Genomic DNA, 22455 nt, shown 5'->3' on the forward strand with positions numbered 1-22455 from the left:
TAGAATGAAGCTTTTTCATATGAGACTCCGTTTTCGAGAAAGACGATTTAGAGAATCTGTTCGGTACGCGCGTACTGACTGTATGTTTCGACTGTATGGACTTCTGTTTATGCGCTTTCATTGCTGCTTTACTTATCGTCATTGCTACGTTTATTACAAGCCATAGTACAAAAACACAATACGACAAAAATATTCCTTATACTTTGATACGATTACAATTTTGCAAAAATGCTACCTAAAAATATATCTAACATTTGCGAAAGTTCAACTGGTAAGTTATCGAAAAAGTAAAGAAACTGGGATGAGTATGGACGAGATAAGCACGGATAAGTAGAGATAACACAAGTAACGAAGATCTTTCCCCGTTTGATTTCTTACCAGATGCCGATATCAAAATTCGTAGAGTCTTTATGTCGACGAATCTTCAAATCGACGAGCATTTGACGACAAACATCAAAAAGAACGCGGATTCCTTTCAGACTGGGTGTTATGCGTAAAACGATCGTGTGTCGGTAGATTTCTGCAATGCAGCGGCGGTCCGACGCTCGCCTAGCCCCGGTCTCAAATATTACCATCGTGACACTAAATTATTCCATCTAAGCACGTAACACACCGTGAGAAGGTAGAAACCAGGAAAGTGACGTGCCTCGCTTTCTCGTCTCGAAATCGCGGCGAAAAAATACCGAAATATACGACTCGATTTTACGGTTCGACGAGCATGTCCGGTGAAGCCGATTTCGCTATCTCCCCGAAGACCGACGATATCGACTGGACCCGAGTAGCTATCACGCCACGAGAAAGGAATATGTCCCGGTGGTTTACGCGGACGAGAAAATAGGACCGGTCCCGATGTAACGCTCCATTTCGATATCTCGATATGACGCGGTGCACTTCCTTTTCGCCCTGGAACTCGCGTTCCACCACGTTACGCCGGAACGTTCCTGCTTCCTGCCACCCTGTCCACGGAAGAATTATTGTATTATTCGAGGAATAGAACCGAATAGAAGCGTCCAGCACGCTGTTCACCGTTTTCGATTTCGTGTCCTCGTTTTTGCCCGATCGCCTATATGTATTGGGAATCGCGTCGCGCGACAATAACGAATGACCATTCGTTCCGATAACGTGATACCGGAGTTGATACGCAGATTGGCCGTTTTTTGGCCCTGCAGTTCTGACGGTGATGTTATAAATAGGTGTTGATGTCGACCGGTAATAAATATCGCGTGCAGCCTGTCCTAGGTTAACGCGGCTCAGTTGATACATTTCCGGTGTGTTCCGGGGATTTTCAACGGTAGATACATTTCATGAACCGAATGTGGAATTTGAATGTGACGGTTGCTGGATGTGTTGTTTGGCTTAACGATTTCGCTGCGTTTGATGTGAATAATTTGGCGTTAAGCTTCGTGCAAACACGTTGGGCAGAGTAAGGGTAGTTTGGATAGTTTCTCTCCCTCTTTTTTTTTTTTTTTTACAGGAAAATACGTTTTAGTACTAGCAGAAAATTAAATCATTCGGAAAAAACAAATCCGTCGATTTTCGATTATTCAGCGAACAAAATCATAAATACTTTCCATCCCGTTACTCCTCTATGTTATGTTCTTTCAGAATCGCTTCGAATCGATTGGTGAAAATCCACAGCACGTTGAAGGAATCCTCGTTAACTGTCGATGCGAGGAGCGAGAAGCAGAGAGTTGGAAGCTTTACTTAGCAAAAGTACAGCCGGAGGAAACGCTCGATAATTTTAGCATATTGAAATATTGTGCCGTTCTTTTCGCATCGTTCCGCCGTATCAGCGTATCGGAACCGGTCCCGGTTTCTCCTTCTCTTTCGAACTCTGCTCCCGTATTTATTCGTTTTTCCTCCTCACTGGTACCGCGTGCTTCATCCTTCTTCCTTCTTCTTCTCTCCTACAGTCGCGACGGATCGAACCCCGACAGAAGGGTTCGTATCGCCCTCTTCCCCTTTCCCAACCCACCTTTTCTGCCGCGTGGCTCGAAAAGATATTATGCGAAATACTTTCTGCCTTGCTTCCAGGAACCGGCCGGGAATACTTTATGAGATGTATAATTTGGCCGGAAGTACCACCGTTTCGTAAAATTTACGATCGTTCGAGCCTACACGGAGCTAACCTTTAGGGCGAGCTAGATTCGCGCGAGCGTTCCTGCGTTTCTGTAGAATGTAGCTTTGCGATTCTGGCACAATCAGATAATCGATGATTTCTTACGAAAAAAAAAAAAAAGAGAATATATTGCGTTGTTCGAATATTTCGTAGAATTTGTATTATATATTTCTATCAACTAACTGCATTTTTTACATCTCCGAAGATAAAAGCAGCGATTTTTTTTTATTTCTCAATGGATATTAACGGAAAGTCTATTAGTACTTTATAATTCTTAAACCAGTATGGGAAATCTACAAAATTTGATTGAAGAGTATCGTACGATTATCCCAGGATTGGTGTATCGATGGAATAAAGTCCGTTTACTAATGATTAGGAACAATTTGAGTTTAAAATAGATATGATTGTGACAGGAGTATCGTATTAATAGGAAGAACTATTTGTGCCAGTGTCACATTTCGTATCAATGAGGTAACCAAAATACAGAGATATAGTCAATGTTAGCTGTAACAACAATTGATCGTACCTATATCTGATGTATGGATAAATCCTGATGTAATCCAGCACTGTCATTAGGAACACGGTAGAATCTCCAGTATCGGAGTACCTACTGTACAAACATTCTACCGTCGGAACATTCTGATATTCGAACGTTCTGTTATCTGGACAGTGCGTTTCCTTCGTTACCACGGTACGAAATTGGCATTGTACGTGTCTAAATATTTTGTATAGTAATACCATACAGGAAGCGTATCGTACTAATTGTGAAAGCAACCGGAAACGATAGGAATATTGTAAAACTTGCAAGAATACGCGATATCGAAGATATTCACACTTGGAGACGTTCGTCCTTGGATGTTCACATTTGTACGTATATTCGAACATCGAAACACGTTACAAACGAGGTGCCCCAAGGGACAGTTTCGTGCTAGAGCAAACGGAGGCCAATTTCACAGGATGTTGCAAGGAACGATTGGAAATTGAAAGAACGCTTTCTCAGACTGTTGCAAACGAGAGTACGTTTGCTCTTCGTAATTCGATCGAGAAATATTTTTAAAAGCTGCGCGAGCATCGGCTCTTTCAAGATGCAGCTAACTGCTGGTTTGATTTGCCTTCGCGTTTCTAAACTCGTCCCACCAGTGTCCGAATCAGAGGTAAGCAGCTGGAAAAGTGGAGGGCGAATCGGTCGGTTTAACCGGGACGAGCCGAGAGAAATGTTCATTGGCGAAGAATTCGGAAGTTTGAGATATCGCTGGAAGCGCGACACAAAGAGGAAAAAGCCGGGCGTTTTAACTCGAGCACTATCGTAGATTCGGGTCAGCCTGAAAGCAGCGACACGGTATAAACGATGGCCTCTATCCGGGAAACTGGGAAACGGAGAGATATCCTTCACGAGCAAAGGATATCCTGTAGGAAACATAGTTTGACGTGACATTCTGTGTGGTTGGCCTCGGGCTAACTGTTTCATTGGTTAAAACAGAGAAGCTATAGTAGCTGGCGGAAGCGTTTGAACAATCATAAAAAATTTTTACGAATATGGAGATTATACGGAAAAAATATGATAAGCCCACTTTTTGTTGATTTTCTGACTTTTATATTACTCGATGGCTAAAAAGCAATACGTGTTCTAAAATGGAATAATCGAAGGAGAGTATGATCTGATAGATTCGAAGATATAAGCCTATCGGAAATAGATAACAAGTTCGCAATGTTTTTATATGAAACGAATAATATTTGTTCAGTCGTTACGTTAGTTTATTTTAATCGATAGTGTATACGTACAACTAACGTTATTAATATTTTATAACTGTGCAAGACGGTAAATGCGTATTTGATTCTAAAATCAAATGTAAAAATAGTTTCAACGTAATTGACAACACATCGAATTTAAAAATTACTTTACCTGAAATTTCATTAACATCGTATCTTATTTGTATATTATTACCTATAAATTCCACTATTCTACCATTTTTATTTCCCTATTAATTCGTTTACTACTCGAGGAACGACTATATCTGCAATTACCAAAAGACGATTTAATCTTTAAGATTTTAAATATAAAAGCAAAGCTTCAAAGGCAATAGAATTAGATTCTAATAAGATTAATTGAATTGTCCAATTGAACGTACAACAAACAGCTGCTAAAAAGAGAACGTAAACGCGTATAGTAAGATCAAAGTAGTAAACACGTTTGATTGTTGGTCATTTTGATTTCATGTTTACACGATACTGCTTGCTACATCCTGAGCTAGACAACAACCGTATACGGTTTCCGCATGTCCGCAGGTGGTATGAGTTTTGAAACATCGTAATAGGATTCCTTGTTACGACTCATGTAACATAAAGGACTTATGTGGATACTCACCTGACGTGGAAACAGGGATGAAAAGCTGCCGGATTATCCTGCGGCGAGAACTTGGGCAGAGTACCATGAAGAAGAGCCAGACGTACCACCAGCAGCACGCCAAACTGCGAACAAAAAAAATCCTTTAACAATTTTTGCGTGTTTAATTGTTTCGAGTAACGCGTATTTACTTTACAATTTTTTCTCCTTTCGTCTACGTTCAAAACACATAAATCGTAGTAAAGTTGTTCAAATATTTCTATAAAAAGCTAACTTCGATATAATATTTTTTTTTTTATCGTAGACGAATCTACGAGCAACATCAATGTCAGATTAACATCAAAAAGTGATAATAACTCTATTCTGTATTCGTGCGTATCTATTTATATCAATCATTGCAGTCCTCGTTAAAGTTAGAACCAGAATCGAATGAAATATTCAATGTTTACCGATTTTATAGATCTGATTACGCTATCGATTTAATCTCGTCCGAATTTTCAACGAATTGTTTCTCCAAGATTTACGCCGCCCTAAAACGCGAACCTTTTGCCTGCCGTTTACGCGACTCGAAAGATGAATGAGAGTAAAACAAAAGGGAATCCAGATTGCGGAAGTGCTACTTACTAGCCTTTTCTGGAGGAGGCTCTCGACTTGCGGCTCAATGACTCGCTACACTGCTAGAAGCATTGGAAGGTTTCATTCGCCAGCTTGGGAAACGGAAAACAGGAAAAGCCTCGATTTAAAAATCTTACGCGGAAATACACTACCCGACTTAGTTGCGTGCTTCATGATTCTCAATTTATACCAAGTACTGAAACTTGTTTAAAAATGAAAGCTGACCCGAGGCTTTTGTACCAGAGTGTATGTGCAATATGTAACGATATAACGTTGCAAAGAAGTTTTTACTGTACTTTAACTGGAATATCGTTGATATTACGCATCTCGGTTCGATCGCATTGCAATTACGAATCGCAGATTTACGGTAGCATCACGCTGAAAACTTAATCTCGTTAACGTACAACTTCGCACAAAAATTACCATCGAGAGGATAAATCAAATTTACAATCGAACTAGAAGCATTTGATCATACACGTATATCTATCTTTCCTTTAAACATCTCCGTCTCTACCGTACATATCTCGTAGCCAAAAATCGATCTTCCATCGCAATACGTCAAAATATAGTAGATAACATTCCGATCGGATGCCAATGGTATAGAACGAGACGTCGTCATGGCGTTTACGTAGTAGAACGACACACGCGTTCTTTGGTCGCATTTCTGTCACGTCCGGCGCCAGTTCGCTATTCCGATAGCCAGGCCAACCCATCCTCTTCGATGGAGATCGCTCTTTACGCCTTACCCTCCAACTTCACCACGTAGACGGTTCCCATCAACCCTTTCTCTTTCTGTCTTCGCCAGAATCCTCCATCCTGCATGTCCGGCGTGTTCTTGGTATAGATAGAAAACGAGTGGATTCTAGAAGGGTTCTAGAGCCGGACAATGTCTGCCAATCCAAGGTATTCATATTCTTCTCCGATCAACGAAGCCGCCGTTACGTACGTGTACTCGATACACGTCCCACGTCGACGTTTCCATGTCGAACAACTCTCGTTCCACGTCACCCCTCGTTTCGTTGGCCACTGACGTCTTCGTCCTTGGACACACCGGGAATATATCGTGTTACGTCGCCAAGGGGCTCGCTGACCCACGCCACGAACGCCAGGAACGAGACAGAAATTCAATTTCGGTAAATATCCGACGCGCGCGGAACGTCGCTGGACCGCGTTCCCGCCGGAATTCCCTCTTGTTAGTCTTCCGGGAATGCCTGGGGTGGTATTATAACCTCTCCCTGCACACCCGGGAATATATTTCTCACGAGACCAACGCGCTCCGTCGTGTATTTTTATGTTCCATCGATTCCCGTTTTATTTTTCCTTCTGCTATGATAAAATTTGGTCTGACGATTGGATGATATCTTCTCATTGCGCGATGGAAAAGACGTAAGGTGGAAGTCAAATATCGTTTAGAAATACGTTATATTATATAATTATATTGTACGCAACGGAGAGGCGATAAACGTATGGAATTAATTGTTTATCAAAAGTTTTACAGCTGTCTATTTCTTCTCTATGATGGAGGATTCCAAGATACCTGTTTCGTTTCAAGGAACAGCAACGTGATTTTCGAAAGTAATTTTATGGCAAGCGAGTAATTGGAACGCGAGAGGCTATTTTCCATTTGGAAGAACTTCATTCGACGACCGTAACACTTCTAACGCTGCTTTCATTCTCTTCAAGTATTGTTCATTGCCTGTTCGTTAAAGGCGCGCCTCAGGCTCACACGCGAGGATATCTAACGAGTCTGCTGATTGATCTTCTTTCGCGTCCCGTGAAAACTAATCAGCACGCGTATTTTTAGAGCCACTTGGACCTTGTTGGACGTTCGGTCGAATTTAACAAGGCTAGGATCGTCCAAGCTTCGAAATCGAACGTTCCGTCTCGACGATCGGAGACAGGATCACTCGACAGTCGTGTGGTGTTTCAAATGGCGAATCTTGTCCCGATAGTCGGAGGCAAGAAACGTACGATTTCTCCCTATAGTCGGAGAGAACTTTCGGTTAACTGTTAATGGACCAGCGATCAGGACTCCGCTTCTCTCTCCCACGAATATCCAAATTATTCAAGATTAATTTGGATAACAAAGCGCAACGTTATACGCCGAACACCGTACACGTACGCACAAAGTTCCTGATTACACGTGTAATTAATTTTCCTGTGAGAACTATCAAAGCTATGTCGCGGCTTTCGTAAACGCGTCATCACGTTCCTAGATCTTCTATCGAGCATTCTATTTTGGAATCTGTTAATTAAACGTTTCTATTGTTTGCAAACGAAAGCAGTTTACAACCACGTTAACTGGGTTACACGGAATTATAATTACGTCCACAGCCTTAAGATAATACAAAGCATAGAGGTAAGATTTAAGCGACAAACCAATTGAGTAACAATAGACGTACTCGTATAGAACCAGTCAACAGCGAGCATCTCTAATGCATTGTGTTATCGATTACGACTGTTACCGTTGTAGAGAATCATACGTTCCGTTCTAACCGAAAGTAAATACCGTTCGACCAAAGCCAATATGTACCCGTACGCGTATCGATAATTGTTGATGCACTGAACTTATTGAACGAAGAATTTAATTACGAGTGACGACACTCGAATTCTTTGACTTGTCAAAGTTTCCACGCGACTTCTTTGAGTAAAGCAAAGGAAACTTATATTCCTGTATGATATACATTTTATCACTGAGACCAAATAAAGTAAGTTCGTACGTATATTTTCATTCGACTTGACCAAATTGATAGACAATTTTTGTTTATATGTTTTGATTTGTAAACTGTAATTCTGGTGCATCTGGTACGTATACCTAGCTTTTATTAACACTAGAACTACCACCACCACTGGTTTTACAATTTTATTTTAAAATTCCTATTTAATGTTATATTTTTTTCCGCGATGATGTAATGATTTTCGCAACGATAACTAAAAGAATAATGTAATGAATTCTTTTTTGTTTGTATGTATTCAAACTCAAAATAATTTTGTATCGAGGCTACTTATACCAATACCAGTCAAACATGACTGGTGCTTGTCAAAGTGTAAAAGGGTCCTGCAATCTGTTTATCGAATCCTAATTAACCAGCTCCCTCGTTTTGTACAACTTCCCACGCGTTTTTTAAATTCTTACTGCGTATCATTCGATATGGTGATATCAGTTATCAGGAAAATTCCGAATCCGCTAAATGCTAACACTAGAAATACTACACCAGTGAAAATTACTAATTCTACAATTTTATAAATGTGTCAACCCCAAATGTGTTTAGGGATCATAGTCGCAGATTGATTAATAATACCAAAAATGCACTACGTAACATGGAATCCCTTCTGTAAGAAAGTAATAAATCAATAAATATAAAAATATTCTATTATTACGTATTTTTTGAAGACATTTTTTCATTTTCATTTTCAAAGACATTTAAAGACAGTCATTTTCATTGGTTTTGGTAGAAATAGCTTCGTGTTAACTATCGGTAGTTCTAGTGTTAAGAATACAACGAATTTTGTACCTTGCAAACTGATGAAAATCTACCACCACTTTGCTATTTTAAAGGTCGAGAACCTGATCGTTGGTTCCACAAATATAACTTGTTTCTTTAAAATACCAAAGAATTTTTCTACCGCTACAAACACAAGACTAGCGTCAAACAAGTCATTTTTATATTTACACTGTTCTTTGCTTTCCGAAAACTCTTATCAAATTTTCTCTATTCTTAATTGCACTAAATTCTTGCAATTCCTGTTGCTCTCTATAGAACGTATAACTAATAGACAATATTTAAACGATAAGAATCTAATTTGCGTACAAGATGAAGAACCTGAAAAAATTTCTACGAAGGTAGCTCGAAACGACATATCGCTCTCGGATCACCAAACACCCCTATAACACGAAATCCACCCAGGGGTCCACCTCATAAGGATCAGCAAATTTTACGTCCTTGAAATTCAGTGTTGCTGAGGGGAAGAAGAACGTCAAGTAACCCTGTCGGATAGAACATACCTTCAGACGTGTAAGTGGCAATAGGTGGCAGGAGGGAAGAGGACGGAAAGCCAGTGAAGTGCGTACGCGAGACCCTCCACGAGGGTTGTGACCGCACGCCTCCCTGATTTCTTCGCATAAATTAGCATAACTCGGAATCCCGTTTGGTAGAAATACGCGCTATGCGTACACAAGACTTTCCATCGGTTCGGCAATACTTGGTACACGTCCATAACCTAGTGGATACGGTACAAATCACGCGAATTACGAAAAGAGTCAAAACACGGACAAAGATTTAAAAACAACGTACGTCGCTCTCAGATCCTAGGAAAAATCGCTCGTTAGTTTGATATCGTTGTTGTCTAAAACTTTCAACGCGATACTTGCTCAAACACTGTGCAAGTTTAACTAATTACAAGCAGAAGAAATATTACAAATCAATTACTCTTACATATTTACTAACGAATACTTTCATAGAAGTTACAATTTTAAAAACGTTCTCGTGGAAAGACAAGTCTGTTAGAGAATACAGAAGAGAAAGAAAACGCAAGTTGATAAATGGCATCTGTGCAATCATAACTACCCCGTTGCTACCACCTCTCTGTCTCGTATTTCATCGTAAGTCCTCGAAAGCCACGATCGCTTTACGTCAGGCTGCAACAGCCTAAGTAGTTTCCGTGGGTTGGCCAACACAATTCCAGGGAAGCGAGTTTATCTTACGCGATCGTAAAAGTGAACTCTCGGCATCGTCGAGTATATCTGCGTTAACGATCGTTAAACTTACTTAAGCCGACGAGACGTTGCTAACATCTCTGCGGTCTGACGATAAAAACTGAAGATATCGGTCGTTAAAAATTAACGATGCGGATCCGAGTGCGTTCGCAAAGACTGCAAAACGCAGTTTCCAGTCTTATCGATGGTCCAGACCACTTGTCTCGTCTCCAATTATATATCTTTGAGTCTCGCGTTGCTACTTTACTATTCCAGATATCTACGACTATGACAAATACACGTACTGTGCGTGTTGTGTAACAAATTTGGAAATTTCATTGCAAGTATCACGAAACGTGACTAGTTTGAACCAAATCTGATATACAAGATATTCAGTGCAGGTGTATAGAGGTCAGAGGTATTTGAACAGTCAATTAGCCATTACACAAATGGATAATTCCATGTAAACGATGGTATAAATTTGCCGCAGAACGCCCCGAACCCCACCGATATCGATCTCAGTCGGTGTTGCGTTTCAATTTCATTATTGCCCTCTCTGCTATGGTCAGGAATTTCCTGAACGATGTCTCGAAGCACAAGGTGAACGAGTTCGTGAAACAAGATAAATGGATAGACGCGGATACGTAGACCATGCACGATCTCTTTATTCGTTCCTGTCCGACACGAGTTTAGACATTGCGGGTAATACGATAACGACATAGCCATTGAGTAAAATACGCGCGTCCCTTGCTCGTCGGAAAATCATGCAGGGCTTCCACGCACGAGTGACTACGTGCGACACGTTAAGAGGATTCGATTCTATTCCCTGTATGGTATTCGTGGCTGCGCAATGGGGCTTATTGCCATGTCTTTCTCTTGTTGTCATCGGAGAAGCTGGTTGACTTGTCCATTTGATAGCTATGAAATCTGATTTCAATAGGCGAGTAACCGTGTTAAAAGTGACATGATTGACGACGATCGTGGGCTTCTCGAGTCTCGCATTTGCGATACTTTTGTCTCTAATATTTCTAGACGTAGGTTTCTTACGATTTCCTGACCGTAATAATCGACTTCAAATTTTATCAATAAAATTTAGATTCAGGCTTTGAGAGTATCGATATATAATTGTCAATCCTAGAACCCTTCGATCATTATTTTCTATCTGCATAATTCCAATTAATCATCCCTATAATAATCAATAACTGTCATACTTAGGAACAGGAACGTGTTTTTAATCTAATTTAATTTCCAGCATACATATTGAACTCACCGAAACAAGCAGCGCCGCAGCCCGACGAGAAAAGTGTCTCGAGTCGTCGTTCCATCTGGCCTCGAAAATAGACCTGAAACGAAGAAACAAAGCATTCAGCGAACTCGTCGTTATCGTTGAAAAAACTCCAACCTTCCAGATATTGGTCGTTCCATGATCCAATCGACATCAACCAAATACTTTTCATTGCTCCTTATCTTTCCTCTATTTCGGCAATTACGTTTAATCGAACCAAGCGTCTTCCTTTTAGTTAAAGTTTAGAGTAACTCATGAATTTAGTGGCCCTCATTTGCGTGCCTCGAAGCGCAGTTATTCAAATACGCTGGCCCCGCATAATCCGTTGTAAACAGTTAATCCGATTTCCCTATTTTACGGTCGAGCATCGGATTGTCTTTGTTTAACTCCGATAGCCAGAGTCCTCCATTAACGCAAATCTTGCGCATATAAATCCTATTCTCCGAATGTATGCAAAGGAGGATCCACGATATTCGTATTACATATTGCATACGGTGTCGCGCGATTTTTATATTTTATTGTCGAACGCAATTTTATTCACGCTCGTCCCTTATCGGCTTTTAACACTTTGACTGCCTCGTTGGTCATATACGACCGGACACGGTTTCTCCTGTGACGTCACGGTGGTCATTGATGACGCTTGAACTTCTTACTGTTAGGAAGATGATACAGTTACACTGTACATGTCTGAGGGCGCCCAGGCCTTAGTTGAGACAAAGGACGATTAGCAGTCGTTAAGAAGCATCTGGAAGACAACAAGCGAGCGTGCGAGTAGGTTTACGAGGTCTTCAGAATATAAGATATGTGTATAACTGTCGTGTGTAAAATAAAGTGAATTATTTGGATTTCCGAATCCCTCCTATATCTTTACACTTACAATTGTAAAAACTGTATGAAAATTAAGAGTTAGGTTATTTTGAATATAACCGATAAATAGAAGATACTTTGAAGTAAAAAGAACATCAACAAAAAGAAAATGAGAATGAATCTTGCATCTAACGGTGCATTTGCATCCATATCTTTGAGGGGTAATCTACGAATATTAATATAAACACACCTTAGAAAATAATTGTACATGCTGCTTTATAATCATATAATCGAAGTTAGAAGTGTGCACATACCTTACTATTATATATAGAATGAGCAAATACCGTTTATTAATATCTTCTACAATATATTCTGGACGTTTTGCTTGCGACGAAATAACGAATGCGAATGGTTTGTTGAAATAAACGAAGTCTTGCCACAATATGTGGCTATCAACTGTTACCAAGGCGCCAACAATAAGATGAACGGTCCATCGGGGAAGAACGTTGTCTTACATCGTCAATTTATTATTATTCTGTCATTATATACTTTGAATAATAAAAATACTCCCGTGGCGTCCTCGGCGAAACATGTGATTTCGGCGTGGCAGTCAAAGTGTTAATAGTTCTCAGGAAAAATTCAGACATGTCATTAAAGTAAAAGAAGTCTTCGTCTTTGATTTGATCTACAAATACACAAAAGTAGCATTGTTTTAAAAGGAATACGATCAAATTTAGACGCATCGATCGATAATTATATCGGAAATTGTAGGACGAAGCGAGGTATCGTTCGTCCTTCTGCGAATCTCGATGCAGCGAAGGCTTTCGAGTTTTTCGATTGTCAGAAAAGCGAGGATCTAAGTCGAAGCTACGCCGTATTATCCTACCGGCATGAAATCCACTCTCGGCTCACTGCAATTCTCGTTATAAACGAAGAAATCGTGGGTTGAGAAGTGGCAAAGGGTCGCGTAAAGTCGCGCAAGCTACGAGCTAGATACAATGTTAGTTCTTATTTCAGGATTTATCGACGTGAGTTACGTGTCGCGTTTCCAAACTGGTCGGCGGGCGTGAGACTTAAACGCTTACCTCTTGATTGAATGCCAGGAGCGACAAAGGTCGTAAAGAAGGTTTAGAGGCAAAACAGTAATGCCGGTTTCCTTGGCAAGCATCGACAGTGCCCCCAAGCACACGCTGCTCCACACGTAAGCCGTCTGCTGCCTGCAACACGAAACGAGAAAAAATTTCATTTGATGCGTTTAGGGTAGAATCCGGTCGTTAAGAGGGAATTGTGTAACAGGAAGTTCCACAGTGACCATCAAACTTTCCTCGTATAAAATGTTGAGCGCTTTAATGTAAAATTCGAAAGCGAAGCTACAGCCTCGATCCAGCTTAAAAATACATTCGAAATATCGTAAATATATTAAATATTGCTGCATCTTGAAACGTACGAAAATGTTCAATTTTCGTTTTGTCCCTTTGACGGAGTAACAAAGTGACGGAGAATTCAGAGTGAACGATTGAAGAATTCTTGCATTTACGACATCGAATACAGGAAACAGAATTAAAAATTATATTAAACGATTGCTTTACGTGTAATGACTAGATTCTCAATGTCCATGCACTCATGGAGAATTTAAAGGACTAAAAATACCCAAAGCAAAGCACTCGTTCTATTGTAATAATATGTAGCGAATGAAAGAAATTGTTGATTAGATTGCATTTATTTAGTTACATTCATAAGAACATAGATTTACGTGAATACTTGCAATCTAATAATGAATTTAACTTAGGTACAATAACTTTGGAAGAAAAAGTCCAACTTTAATTTTAATTTCGTGTCTTAATTGCGGACTATTAATGAAATTTTTATTGTAATTATGATTATCTCCACTAGTTTCGTATCTTTCTGATATTTAATCCTGAAAAATAATCGTCACGGATATCTCATAACTTATTAACAATATTCTAAACTTGTACGAACATCCATAGGCTGATAATGCCATTTAAAACACGATATTTATATAATTCTATTTAATTTGCCTCAGATTCTCGCGCAGAACGCTGCAAAAGAATTAAAATATCAGTATATAACGAGAGAATTGATAGAAAGATAAAAAAAGAGCTGGTTTCCTGGCTAATATTATTAAACGATGAACCACTGTTTGATCGGGTATACAATGTTTATTCCTCTATTTCTTTCAATTTCAAATAGCAGCGGTTAACTCTTGCTGAAATGGAGAGTACACAATGTGCAACTGAGGTACCTTTTAATTCCATTTGTTATATACCGTAGTTAATCACTATGTGTTACTGCATTATTTTAATGAGAAACGTGAGTTTCCAGTTAATTCTCAAAACTCGTATACAACAGTGCGCCGAAATGTTGAAAACCTATCAAATGTATAAATAAATACCAAAATGTTTAAATGGAAGTCTCGACCTCAGAAAGTTCATATAATTAATTCATCAAAATTTGATCGATTGAATATTTTAATGTATTGCACTTTACAAATTACATATACGTAATTTTCTAAAATATTCTGTTCTTCGATTAGCGTGATTAAATTCATTAGCATAATGATTACGCGTAGTTTACGTAAATAGCAAATTACCTAGCAGTGGGTACCGCGATAGTAGTTACCAAAAATATTTACTCCATCCTTTCTTTTGTTCCTGTTTTCGATGTCTAATAACAACTTATCCTACAAGCCAAGAATACGTAATAACACGTCCAACAAAGAAAACTTATATACAGGAGGATTTACGCTTTGTTTGGGTAAACACTGGTTGGGTCGTGGCAGTAGACTAAGCTTCTGCTTACATATTTTGTCTTTTCGTATACTTTATATGTATAAGGCGACGTTCGCAGTATGGCTGCAAACAACTTATGGTTCGAGCCACTCTAAGACTAGTAGATAAACGAATCAAACAAACAAAGTCCGTGTCGAAACACTTGCTGATGATTTTCTCATACAGTTATTAAAATTTCAAAAATATGACAGCTTAGATTCACACTATATTTTAATATAATTTATTTTATCTCTTTAATACACCTTGTTTCAAATTTTGTATTATTTACTAAAATTTTTATTGTCAGATAGAATCCTAGATCGTAATATATCAGGTGCATCACCTTAGCTGACACAGCTTTTATTATATTATATATATTGTTACGACCGTTCGCGAGGAAACGCGTCAGCGAGAGGCGTAAACTCTCGCTACGATTTTGATAGTCGACGTCACGAATCAATCGCTCCCCTGTTTCGATTAGGACAACAGAGGTAGTTCAAATGATCGTAACACTGAATTAACAGGGTTAACATAAGCTTCTATTTTTAACGATATCTAAAATTATAATTAACACGTTACAAATGATTTTACGATGATACAACTAGTTTATTATTATAATTCGACTCGACCTTGTAGTATTTCTCGACGTATTCGTTTGACTAAGCGACCTTGGTTTTCTTTCTCTGAAACTCCCGATGCATTCGGTTTGACTCCTCGTATGATACTACTTGCCTTTCGATTTTTTCCTTTGTCTTCTCTTGGAGACGACTCCCACCACGCTCGGGCCTCGCGACCGTTCGCACCTATGGTCACGTATGCCATCTTTTTGCGTAGGTAAAATAACAAACCGAAGGCGAATCGGTGTTTTTTAAAAGTCGCTGCTTGACGACAACTATGCGCTTATCGCTACACTGTGTATACTCGCCGGCCATGTAAGACGTACTGTCTGCGACACCGTAGTACCAAGGGAGATGTTTAGCAACACGGCCTATAGTAAGCCTCGGAGCGTAACATATATATTGTCTTGAGTGTAAAACAAGAAATATCTTGAAAATATCGCTCCATTGTCAAAACGTTACACGCAATCGCATTAAGCTAGAAAGAGGAAACGATTGTTACTGTTCGTTAAACCTTGGAAATTATACATTGCGTGTCGAAACACATGCACAGAGTATGTGTATACAATATTAATTTTGTAAATAACGTTGAATTACGTTTTGTTCGTGAGAAGTTCCCCGAAATAAGAACGTCTTCGATATTACACCATCTTTGTTATAAATGTAAATTATACTTCGCCTATACTCTTTTCAAATTTGTGCAAATTATAATCTGTATTATTATATTACTACCGTGATCACTGTTAAATGAAAAATTCATTTTTAATGTATTAATGAAAAAAATAAGCTGCTCTACCAAATACACCGATCGTACTTTGACTTTGCCCCTTCAACCTGATTAATGCGAGAAAAAGACACATCGCCAGATAGCAGCCAGATTCGAAACGTGACAAAACCAAATGAATGTAATAAGAAGCACAAAAGTTGCAGAAACGGTGGCTCGTATTTAAAGATTCTTCCACGAGACGCGAAATTTAGAACGCGACTTTCTAGAACCACTATTAAAAAATTTACTTACCGGTCTGGAGGGTCGATCTGAATGAAATGACAGTTGGAAAACGTCCAAATTAAAATATCGCTCGCGGAGTTAATAACGCATTCCTGGGAAAAATTAACGAGGATCGTTATAAGGTATAATAAACTTAAGCTATCTTTGAATCATGGCACCGCAAGGAACAATTATATTCATTCTTCGCGAGATACATTTAGATTGCATTGTGGCTGGCCGGACGATCGTTGGAAAATAGGAAAAAATATAGACCAAGGAAAGGTGGCGAAACGCCTCGTAATTCGATACGTACGACGAATAATGAAACCCCGTTGCGGAAAAACGATCCCGTGTTAAATTTGGATTTAAATCTATACCTTCTGTCGATATTTTTGCGAAATTAATAGTCGTAAAATTGTAATTTCTCTTCGACTAACCTGAACTCGAACTGAAATATCGCGATATAAACCCTTAAGGAATTTAAACGTTCGAAAAAATTTCATTTCGCCTGCTTTCATCGAGATAATTCGAATTTGCATTTAAATTGCAAAAGAGAAGAACGACCGGGAAAAATATCATACTCGAAGAAGGATTATTCGAAAGTACAAAGAAAAGAGGTAAAGATATAGGAATGTGAAAGCGGCAGAGATTAAACGATACATATATTTCCTTTGAAAATAAGAAAAACAGCATACGTAACGTTCGAGCGTTCGGTCTTACTACGTACAACTAATCAGAAAGATGTTTCGACCTTTACTCCAGGTAAATTGTTATTAAGAAAGTTCGTGACTTGTCATTGTAAAGTGACAGCTCCCTGGAATGTTACCTTCCAAGCCGGAGTAGAGGAAAGTTAAAGATATATCGTCGATAACAATGGCGTTGAGAAACTCGTCGGTCGTTTCTTTTCTTCTTTCTGTTTCCTTTTTTCATCTTACTGGAAGAAGCTACAGTTCGCCGAGAACTATTTCAACTTCTTGAAATTAAATTAGGATATCTTTGAAGCGCGGCGTCGGCATGCAAACTTCGAGAAGGTCGGATAGCAAAGCAGCAGAGGAGGTTCTGAACGAATGTGAAAGATAATTTTGTTTTTAACGGAACGAGGGGCAAGGGGAATAGAGAAAAGTGAGAAAGAAACGAGAAAGGGACAATAAGGGGGTATATATATATCGATAGGTGCAATTACGCGTTCGAGAAGTTTGGAAATACACATTTTCCTCCGCCGAAACGAAATTGAAATTCGCCAGATCCTGATAGCTTCCTCTTCTCGCATTTCACGGTAAATTAAACGATCATTTAAATTCCCTCTCTCGTTTACACTTTTCATCGGTTCAATTCGGATTTATTCATTTCGTTTCATATCTCGGACTGGAATTGTTATTACAATCATTCTCCATGTTCAGGTCAAATACTCTTAAAATTCAATGGTTCTCGTGTTTCAAGCTATTAATGCGTTATATTTTTGGATCGGAGAAGTCAAACGTAAAAATGAAACTTAGTTCGTACTGCGCACCAGTGTCCTGTTAAAGTTCGCACAACTCGCTTTACTATGACATTTTGTATTCTTTGTCAACTATTTTTATTCTGTACCGTCTACTTGCAAGACTTATTTGGAATAACGACTAAGAAGATAATAAGTACATTTATTATCTGTTAACTAAAACGAATAAATCTTTCATAGGATCGTTCGAAAAATTTGATAAAGAAGATTTGGAAAGACGTTTGACGCAGACGAACACATATGGTAATTGTTGCTAATTGGCGCAAATAGATATTCGAGAGAATAAACTTCTATCTCGCCTAACAAACGAAACAAAGTGAAATTAGATGGGCAAAATACCTAAGGAACAACGAACAAGCGAACAACAAATTGGAATAGAATTTTATTCCCAGTCCTGTCGAGCAACTCGATGTCAAATGAAATCGACAATTCGTACATATTACATCGTTTACGACTCATTCGCGTTATCAAATTATTTAACGCTAACAACACTGTCTAACGAACGAATAGGTCGACTTCCATCCAAATCTCTTCCAATCTACCTAAAGAAAGAAACATCTCGTTCTTCGGCTAGGTACACTCAAGTTTCAGCAACGAATGGTCTAAAAGCGAAATGGCACCAGATTTCGAAGGATGGGGTTAACGCGGAACAAGCCCGCCAGAAGGTAAAAGCGCAAACCATGGGGTGGTAAAAACGGCGAGAACGTCCAGAGCAGAGCGACGCGGCATTTCTTACAATTTACATCAAAGCTCGGTAAGTAAGATTAATGAACGGTTGTCGTAACGAGGCGGAGTGCCGAGTTCCGTCTGAGACGGCAAAAACAGTATGGTCGTATGCTCGCGCCTGAAAACGGAGGATTACGCGCAGAAATTATTACTTATTGGATATTCGGCCGGTAATTATCACCGTGGAAAGAAATTGAAATGGAAAAAACAACGGCGTTTCATAAATTGTAAGTTCGATTAAAGGAACGAATGACCAAACGAGATAACAATTTAAACGGGAGAAAGGTCGTTGATCTTATGATTTATCGGACCATGCTCTGTGTTCAAAAATGGATTCATCGAGCTAATGAATGCAGCTGTTCGTTGAAACTTCGACTTGAAATGGACGGTTCTTTCTTCGAGGGGATTGCTGAACTGCTTAATTGTGAGTGATTTAAAAGTTCCGCTCAGATCGTTGATGTTTGACGAATAGCTTAATAATTCAAATTTTTTAACGACGATAGACGTTTTATCGTACGAACACGTATAATTCGATCTACGTTTTAACGTTATTACGTTCTTAAAGATCAAAGAGCAGTGTAAAAGGATTTTGCTCAAAGTTATTTATTTTAAGTCGAACGGAACAGATCAAGATTGCATGAGAATCGGGGCATCGTATATTAAGTATTCGTATCGAACGTACGTACAGACGTTTCTTGGAATTATCTTGCGCATTTTGTAAAATATTCAAGATATTATGTTCGCATATATACGTATATAGGACTGAAGTACATACACATAGGGTAAATAATGTAGTCATACGATATCGTGTATTAATTTTATGCAAAGTGAACTATTTTCCTATACTTGAGGAGAAAAGCTAGTTAATATACATATCGGAAGCCTTGAGAGCAAAAGTAGTTTAACCCCAATACTCAAGAAGCTGAGTAATTCGCTATCTAAAATAGATGCGATCACAAAATATTCATTGCACGACTGATTCCGTTAAGTTATCTGGCGCTGATTTCAACACCACGAATCCCTGCATTCTCATACGACTAGACCAATACAGTTTTATTGGAATAAATTAACGCTATAAATTCATGATCAATTTAGAAAAAACGTAGCTTAGTTCGCTTTTCCTCTTTTAACATCCGTCTATCACATCGAACTTCCATCAAATTTCTATCGCAACCATCAGTTACTATGTATTTTTGTGCATTTATGGAAAGTTCAGTTACAAGAACGCATAGAATATACATAGTATGCAAAAATATGTAAAATATCCAAAGTAATATAGATTAGTCGTTAGAATATTTAGGTCGTGAAACGTTAGTACGTGTATCTTTGCTCGGGTTCCACTTTTTTGACTGTGCCCGTAAAAAGGCGACCTTGCATAAACATTCTCGTAGCTATTGGGTTGACAAGTAAATGATTACTAAATGAGTCCGCAATCACTCGAATGCCAATCCAATAGTACATTTCGCGATTAAATTACTCCAAGCTTGCGTAAATATTTTATTCTGAAACGCAGTCCAAATAATCAATCTTTATGGTATTGCTGTGTCTAACTATGGCGAGAGGTTTGAATGGTTGAGAAACGTCGACGAAATAGCAGAGTAATAAATGGAGAGAGCGAAGAATTCGATGGAAGAGTGCGATCAACGTAAATCGTTAGCCACTTAATTTCTTGGCAAGTATGCATAATGCTGCATAAGCAGTCGTGGAAAAGAGGAGATTCGTTCCGAATCGACGGATTTAAAAGGTGGCAATTACGCGGATAAGGAAAAGTATCGTCACTGAAAGGACGGGCTAAACCAAAGGGAACTGGAAAAGCGGACGAATGGATCCCGTGGATTCCGAGACAACCGCTTTATCCAAGCATCCAGCTGTCAATCGATCGACTCAACGATGGCTTTACTTTTCGTTCCAAAAGTTTTTCCAAACGCTATCCTCCTTTCTGGGTATTTGCTGGCTTCGAACGTTCCACGAATAGAATCACGAGACTTTTGGGATAGATCGTACAGCTTTGAATTTTACGATTCGATAAAAAATTAAGATCGACACATAGCGAAAAAGAAGAGATTTCGATGGTCGCTTTTGTATACAAATAATATCCCTATACATTTCTCTCGTGAGAAGTATTTCGAAACAGTAATCCAAGTATCAAAGCAAAAGCATCGTTTTCTTCGAAATTAAAACTCACCGTTAAATCGCGTTTTCTTTAACGCTGAACGAACAGTTGATCGATTATTCCTGTAAAACTGTGGACGAAGAAAAAGGCCAATACAACGATCCGAACGAAACTAAGAGATCCAAGGATTATCGTAACGTTCGCTAACAGTCGAATACGTTTGAGTAATTCGACGAACGATGTCACTGATTTCCAACAATAAACGTTTGTTCCCAAACGTTTCGTATTCTTCCTCTTACTCTTTCACCCCTTTCCGCGCGTCCGCCCCTTTTTTAATACAAATATTCATTCGAGATTCATTACCTAAAAGCCCGAGGGTTGACACACTGACCTGTTTCAACGGTCATTTAAACAGAGCAGCCATTTACCTCGCCGTTTACGAGTTATGCACCTTCGCTTCTCTCGATATACCGCGTATTTTACACGGCTCGCGCCGCTATCTCGATATTTGTTTCTCTTATTTCCATCGAGGGGAAAAACGCGCATTCGCTCGACGTCGAGAGCGCCACGATCGATTGCAATACGAGCTGGTTTTTCCCCTCATTTCAAACAGGCCCGTGTTGCCCCGCGAAAGGTTCAAGTTTAATTACGTAGCCGTCCGGCGTCGAAATTCATTTCACCCAACAGGCCGCTGTTGCTTTCGTTGGATAACGTTCTCACGGCGGAGGTCTCGATTTGAAAAACCGGTCGCATCGGATGCCTGATAAAAATGTTACGAGTTTTGCGAGAGCGAAACTAAGGATGTGACCGTGTTAAACAATTTTTAACGCTCTTTCAACGATTCTTTGCTCGATCGATTCATTGACACTTAAACGAGACACGACAACGTAATTACGATGGTCGTAATATCGATTTCACGATAGTGCCAACGAGTATATTCGTAAGAGGTGTCTACAAGCGTATACCTCCACGAATCTGTGTACGCATTCGATTTCAATTATCGTTATTAATTGAAATTAACTTTTCGATGTCACGTTCTCAGCGCAGTTATCGACCCATCCGCTTATCAATCGGTCTATCGCTACCATAGTCTGACGTTAAAAATCTCTTAAAAATACTCTTCTTTCAATCTCTGTCGTCGTATTATGCTTGCCAAAAACAAGGCAGAAGACACAAGCCCTAAAAAGAACAAAAAGAAGGCATCAACTTCGGAAGAACGCTTTAATATACCATGACGGGAGTCAGGTAAGTCAAACGACCCCCTCCAAGTGCCCCAAGTCGAGCGACGAACTAGCCGTTACATCGCTTACCATGCATAAGTCCGCAATCCTCTTACACCGACGATAAAAAGATTTCCGCGGTAAGTTCGCGGGATCGTGCTCGTAAGCACTTTATATTTTCACGTTTAAGGATCGATATAAACGACCAAAGGGAGAAAGTTAGAGAGGATGAGGAACGCTCGGAAGCGATCAACCAGCCAGCATACACTATAGTTGGCTGTCGCTTCGGGGCCCGAGGGAGTAAATTAGTTTAGTTTATAATTTCCACACACCGCCTAGTCGCTCGTGAGAATAAATGGGCCGCTGTTTCAACGTCAGATTGGCGTCGTCCCAACGGTTAGCGACGCTCGACGTCGCTGACGTACATACGTACGTATCTGCACACCTGGTAAGTTCTATGGTTCTATGAAATTATGGCTGTATTATGGCCTCTGGCACGCTACCTTATTTGGTTACTCGCAACCCGAACGCAAGAACAAATAGAATAGAATGTAAAAAATGGGAGGATCACTTTTGTTATTCTTTTGATAGGGATTTTCACTGACTGACGTCTGTGAATTTTTCGCTGGAGTGTCCTT

At 39.4% G+C, this 22455-nt stretch overlaps 1 protein-coding gene across 4 annotated transcripts in view; it reads right to left on the reverse strand.

Moving 5' to 3' along the window:
* The window catches only part of LOC132911460 (protein O-mannosyl-transferase TMTC1-like), a 292210-nt gene that overhangs the window by 108664 nt on the left and 161091 nt on the right, over positions 1-22455 (reverse strand). For all 4 annotated transcript variants that reach the window (XM_060968103.1, XM_060968098.1, XM_060968112.1 and 1 more), the window contains exons 4-6: positions 12952-13083; positions 11045-11117; positions 4485-4588 (exon numbers count right to left, since the gene is read on the reverse strand). In XM_060968103.1, coding sequence (XP_060824086.1) covers positions 4485-4588; positions 11045-11117; positions 12952-13083 — 309 coding nt within the window. The remainder of the gene's footprint in view (positions 1-4484; positions 4589-11044; positions 11118-12951; positions 13084-22455) is intronic.

This window comes from Bombus pascuorum, chromosome 1 (genome assembly GCF_905332965.1).
Source record: "Bombus pascuorum chromosome 1, iyBomPasc1.1, whole genome shotgun sequence".
NCBI lineage: Eukaryota > Metazoa > Arthropoda > Insecta > Hymenoptera > Apidae > Bombus > Bombus pascuorum.